Source organism: Otolemur garnettii, unplaced genomic scaffold (genome assembly GCF_000181295.1).
Source record: "Otolemur garnettii isolate 467f Iridium unplaced genomic scaffold, OtoGar3 scaffold00041, whole genome shotgun sequence".
In the NCBI taxonomy this organism is placed as follows: Eukaryota; Metazoa; Chordata; class Mammalia; order Primates; family Galagidae; genus Otolemur; species Otolemur garnettii.
In genome coordinates, this window is record NW_003852436.1 from 5235347 (window position 1) to 5241895 (window position 6549).

At 35.0% G+C, this 6549-nt stretch overlaps 1 protein-coding gene across 1 annotated transcript in view; it reads left to right on the forward strand.

Moving 5' to 3' along the window:
* Positions 1 to 6549, forward strand: part of ABCE1 (ATP binding cassette subfamily E member 1) — a 31151-nt gene that overhangs the window by 8938 nt on the left and 15664 nt on the right. Inside the window, 6 exon segments of the mRNA XM_003790193.3 lie at positions 2821 to 2918; positions 4117 to 4234; positions 4598 to 4735; positions 4879 to 4948; positions 5194 to 5290; positions 6150 to 6239. Coding sequence (XP_003790241.1) covers positions 2821 to 2918; positions 4117 to 4234; positions 4598 to 4735; positions 4879 to 4948; positions 5194 to 5290; positions 6150 to 6239 — 611 coding nt within the window.

Here is a 6549-nt window from a genome sequence, read left to right on the forward strand (position 1 = left end):
GCCGAGCCTATGTATTTAATTTTAAATTCACACCTTTAAATAGAATTACAGACAACCAAGAATTTTAAAATTTAGCCTCATCCTTAAATGCTTTTTCATGCATCTAGTTATCCTAATAGTATAATTTTTAAAATAGCTCAATTAGTTTTTGTTGCACTGAATAGTTTGATTAGCCTTTTTTGACTTATTAATGGTGTATTTTCAGCTTTAGTTCATAAAAGGAATTTAGGAACCAATGTGTAAAGTTCTTAATTTAGATATGTTTATGTGTAGATATTAAAAGGAGCTTCATCAGAGTATTGGTGCCACTGTATTTATAAATAAATCATATGTACGTTTTACATTGGTTTCTGAATCCTTGGTGAAGTATCCAGAAAGATTTCCTGAGTCCTTGGAAATATTTTTCTTTATTTTGAAAAGATAAGCTGAAAACATTCATTCCAGCAAATATTTACTAATCTCTTGTTAGATGCCTGCCTATGTCTAGTCTAGTCTTAGGTGCTTGGAGTCTGATTTTGAACACTGTATTATCATCTGTTCTCTTTTTTTGCTGCTGTAGGAAAATGGGATTCTAAAACTTTGTATGTCTACTTTAGTAGATGAAAACAATCTAATAAGATTGATCTATTCATAGGGGTGGGGAAGTAATATATACTTTCTGAACACTAAGATACTTATAATGTACTTCATATATGAACAGTGGATATTTTCCCTTGTAGATTTAAATAAGCTTAAATCATTTGCAACCTACAAGCATTTTATGTACATTGATGAAAGAGAATAATGGGGGTGACTCCACTGGCAGAAACATTAATGTGTAAAAAAGTAATAGTTTTGGTTACAGGGTAGAAATTACTTTATTAGAAAAGAAGAGGTATTTTTCTTTTTTCTTTTTTTTTTTTTTTTTTGAGAGAGAGTCTCCCTTTGTCACCCTTGGTAGAGTGCTGTGCTGTCATAGCTCAAAGCAATCTCCAACTCTTGGGTCAAGGGATCCTCTTGGCTCAGTTTTTCTACTTTTAGTAGAGATGGGGTCTCACTTTTTGCTCAAGCTGGTCTCAAACTTGTGAGCTCAAGCAATCCACCTGCCTTGGCCTCCCAAGTGTTGGGATTACAGGTATGAGCCACCACAGCCGGTCTAGGGTATTTTTTCTAATTCTGTATGGTTCTGTTACTTATAAAATGGAGATTCACTGAAATCTCATATACAGAGACTTTGAAATTGCCCCCCAAGGTTGAAAATGGGTGGTAAACAGATCTCTAATATGAGGTTATAGTCTTATATGAACCTCCATAGTTTCTTACCATGTTACTCTTAACACATGGGCTGCCACAACAGAAAAAAAAATGGTTTTCCTTGGGATCACAGTGTTTTATTATGAAAATCGAATAAAAACTGTGAAAACAAAATGATCCTTTCTAATTCAATGAAAAATGTATCTTTCATTGTTTTCTATGCATGAATTATGCAGCTCATACAGTGGAATCAGTTTTTACACTGCATGCTGTATGAATTGTATGTGACTCACAAGCATACTTTACTGAATTTGTCCCTGAGAATTGAGTGTTTTGAGTAGACCTTGAGTGGGTTTGAATGATGCCCTCTGAATCCTGCCTCCTACGTATGTGCAACATGTCACATGTTGCTGCATACTACAGTATAGATTTAGTCAAAGAGCCACCAGGCAAACTTTCAAGGCACAGCACACAATTGGAAGGTAAGGTAATTAGAGAACATAGTCCAGCACATGTGGCCTGCTTGGGCAGGCAGAAGGGAGCAGGGCAACAGGAGATGAGGGGAGACATGCTAGACAGGAAAAACAATGAGTAGAGGTTTCACACCTTCGTGAAGCCCCAGACTCAAAACTAATGTGTGTTAAATACTCCCATGGCAGTTAATGTGTTAGATGACCTTCCTGCTCTGGCCATTCTGTTTCTTGGGATATTTACCTAATAATCAGATGTTCTTTGAGTAAGTTTTTGAATGAATAAGTAGGTTTTTAATGTGAATTTACTCTGAGGGAAGCATCTTTTTCATATGGGATGCATAAAAATTACAATGAAAAGACATTAATTCTTAATCTATGCAGTGCTAGCTAATGGTGGAGTGGGAAAAACCTCAAAAAGATATAATCTATTAAAGGACTTCACAGGGTAAAAAAGGAAGCAGTCAAGAACAGGAATAATGGAAGGAATTAGAGGAAAGGTATCTGATTTGGAGAGAATATGAAATCATCTATTCAATAACCATCTTTTGTCTCATCCCTTATCTACTACATTAAAAAAAAAAACAGAAAATCTCATGTTCTATTAAGTTTTTCAGTACTTGTTAAACATTCATTAAATATCTAGGATATTATCATGCCTGTCACTAAGGGAAATATCAAATTACAGTTGACCCTTGAACAATATAGATTTGAACTATGAGGGTCCACTTATACGTGGGTTTTTTTCCACCCAAACTTAGATTGAAAATACAGTATTTGCAGGATGCAAAAACCAAGTATAGGGAGGGCTGACTGTTTTGTGTACTCAGGTACTGCAGCGTTGACTGCAGGCCTTGAATCTGTACAGATTGTGGTATATGCAGGAGTCCTGGAACCAGTCCCCCACACATACTAAGGGATGACTAGAGTTGATACGATTCCAGTCTTTAAGAAACTTAATTTTTATTTTTACGTAAATAAGGAAATGAAACATTTCACACCTTTGTGACATTCCCATATTTGGATTGTTTATTAAAGTATTCTTAATCTATGCATTTTAATCATGTATGTATTTCTACAAATTAATACAAAATTAATTTTTTACTTTAAATAATAGAAATGCCCCTTTGGCGCCTTATCAATTGTCAATTTACCAAGCAACTTGGAAAAAGAAACCACACATCGATATTGTGCCAATGCCTTCAAACTTCACAGGTATATTTTCACATCACCATTCCTCTTTACTTCTGTCAAGTTAAAAATAAAATGCATTTAGAATTTTCAGAGAATGCAAAAATGGGGGAAAAACAACATTAACCATCTACCAGAGGGAAAAACAGTATTATAACATCGTGCCCAGTCATGTTGTATGTGCCAGTGGTTCGTTCTGGCTAACATTAGCATTACCTAGGGGGATTTTTTAAAACTGCTAATGCTTGGGTTTTACCCCAGTTGAATTACATCTCAATCTCTGGGTATAGATGCAGGGGTTCTCAAACTTTTTAAACAGAGGGCCAGTTCACTGTTCCTCAGACCATTGGTGGGCCGGACTGCAGGCCCAGGACAAGTCAGCTGCTAAGCAGGACAGGCAGCAGCGGCAAAAACACCCAGTGGGCCAGATAAATATCCTCGGCGGGCTGCATGTGGCCCATGGGCTGTAGTTTGAGGACCCCTGGAGAGTCTGGCAAAAAAGGCAACAAGTGATTCTAATGTATAACCAGGACCAAGAATCACTATTGTTGGTAATGCCCTTATCCCCAGAATAACTTTTAAGGGAACATGCCTTCAATATTATTTATCTATTAATTTGATGATGTACAGCGAATATCACTTTGAATGATGGTATATATTACTAAGTTACAAACAAGTCCTTAGTTCTCTGAGGTTTTTTTCTGCTGAACACTACTATTTTAAATCCGGGAGTCCAGATTTTACTAATAAAAAGGTATTTCTCAACCTGCCAGCTTTAAAGGGCCTACTGCAGCAGGGAGAATGAAGTGGAATATTTCTGATTGATGTGGCACTTCTCTCCTTGTAAGTAAATGGCAGGCCAGAAAAAAAGGACTGTGAGGTTGCACCTGCTATGTAATGTTACACCAAAGCATTTTGTTATACATTAAAACTGAACCTTATCTGTAAAGAAGAAATGTTACTTTAGAATGGACTTTGAATGAAAATTGAATAAATGAAAGTTGGAGTAATATTAGTCATGAATGCATTTCTAACAATTAACAGTTTAAGTTAATCTTTTGTCTGTTTTTTTTTCTAATAGCCAATAATATCTGGCATATATTTCTTAGCTTATTAACGGATGTGTGTGAAGTGCAAATGCATTAAAATACATCATTCTGATATTATGTAGCTTTTCTACCTAAGCCTGAGTTGTTTTTTTATTTTTATATACTTATAACAGGTTGCCTATCCCTCGTCCTGGTGAAGTTTTGGGATTAGTTGGAACTAACGGTATTGGAAAGTCAACTGCTTTAAAAATTTTAGCAGGAAAGCAAAAGCCAAACCTTGGAAAGTACGATGTATGTATTGCTAACTTGTAAAAATTAATATCTTGAGTTAGTTTTATGAGATTTAGGGGGATCTGTGATTTTTTTTTAATGTTCTTGACAAGATTATTCGTGGAATTAATGGTGAGAAACTATATAGATGAAGTTGTGTCATTCCTTTTTAAATGTTAGCACTACTTGACTGAAAATTTGGAGTTCCTTTAAGGAAACTATTAGGAGTTGTTAGGCCTTCATGTGATATTAAATCAGCCTTCAATTTTAGAGAGAACACAGAAGTATTCTACTTGGACCTACATTCTGTTTCACTTGGCATTCATCCTATTTGCAATTATATGATTAATTTTAATTTATATAATTATATATAAATATTTCTAGGATCCTCCTGACTGGCAAGAGATTTTGACTTATTTCCGTGGATCTGAATTACAAAATTATTTTACCAAGATTCTGGAAGATGACTTAAAAGCCATTATCAAACCCCAATATGTAGACCAGATTCCTAAGGCTGCAAAGGTTAGTTGCTTTTAGGAATAATTTATATACTTTAGCTATTGAGGGAAATATAAAAGATTTAGCAAAGTAAAGGTGTTTTTCTTTGTGATTCTTTTTAATATTGAAAGAAAACATTGGTAACTGTTTCTGGTATATTATGACAGGGGACAGTAGGATCTATTTTGGACCGAAAAGATGAAACAAAAACACAGGCAGTTGTATGTCAACAGCTTGGTAAGTGTTTAAAAGTCACGAAAGTATACATTTTTGTACAGATAGCTATACATAAAATAAATGGGAAAATTCTCTAGTATTGTTGTATAAAATTCTCTAAATTGTCGTATTTACTTTCCATGTCACACAATTTTCAATTAAAATAGGGTTCAAACTCCGAATAATGACATGCAGTATACATTTTGCCTGGAAGAGGTAAAATAAAATTTATAACATTGAACACAATGCCTCTGTGTTCTTTATAGATTTAACCCACCTAAAAGAACGAAACGTTGAAGATCTTTCAGGAGGAGAATTGCAGAGATTTGCTTGTGCTGTCGTTTGCATACAGAAAGCTGATATGTAGGTTACTTTATAATTTTTTTAACCCTATTTTAGAGTTTTTATTTGTAATGCTGCTGATACAGGAATGGTTTTGAGAGAAATTAAGAGAAATGATATCTAAGGTTCTCATTTTGAGTTAAGATGATAAAGCAATTATGCATCTACTACTCATTTTCCCTGTTATTTTTCCTACAAGGAAGGGAAACTATCATTTCCTTAGGTAAGTAGATAGGTTCCAGAGCTTTTTAATAGAAAGTCACTTGTTTGTTCATAATTGAAGGCCACTTTTTACATAAAGTTTTTGTTTTTTTTGTTTTTAAGACTTAAGCTCTCTAACCAGGCCACCAAGCTTTTGAAATACCTGAAGCAAAACATGAGGTCTTGTAGATTGCCCTAGATCAGGGGGGCATTCCATGTGAGAGAAAAGGAGAATGAAAAGGCAGTTTTCTTTCCTACAGTTTAGTGCCTCTCTTCTCCCAGATATTCTTACTCCTGTCTATTTCCACATTTCCACTCTGGTGTCCAGTGCAGGCTAGCTCTTCTATAGAAACTCTTCTATGAATTTTGCACTAGCTCTCCAAACTACTTCAGACTACATCAGAATATTTTTCAAGAGGAGGTGCCAGTTCATAATTTAGCCTTAGCCTGGTGGGTTCTTCCCAAGTTGTGCAATCTTGCTTATGCTAATTACTTTCTTCATGCTTCTGAACAAAGTGCCAAAAATTTTACTATTATAGGTAGAATTTTCATCAGTTTTTGGGGAGGTTTCTGTTGCTGTTAAATCAGAAGCTATTGATACTACAGTGCTTTAAAATAACATGCAAGGTAGAATGTCTTATTTGTCTTCATATTTGCTTTTTTTCTTCTTTTTTTATAGTTTCATGTTTGATGAGCCTTCTAGTTACCTAGATGTCAAGCAGCGTTTAAAGGCTGCAATTACTATACGATCTTTAATAAATCCAGATAGGTAAGTAGAGGTCTGGAATGTGACTGGTGTTTTGTTTGAGAGTTTTTATAGAATTCTAGGTATTAAACGGTAGGACCATTAGTGTCATGTACACATATGTGCTTCACCTTGGTTGGTTGTCTCTATCACCTAAATTTACCTTCCTTTATTTAGAACAGAGGTTCTTAGTGTAAGACTCATTTATTTATACCCTTTTTCCAGGATCCCTAGGAATATGCTCAAGTGATATGGAAATTATGGCATTTATGGATGGCTTTCTGAGAAGCAGATCCTTAGCTTTTACCAGATCCTCAAATAGATCTATCTCTCC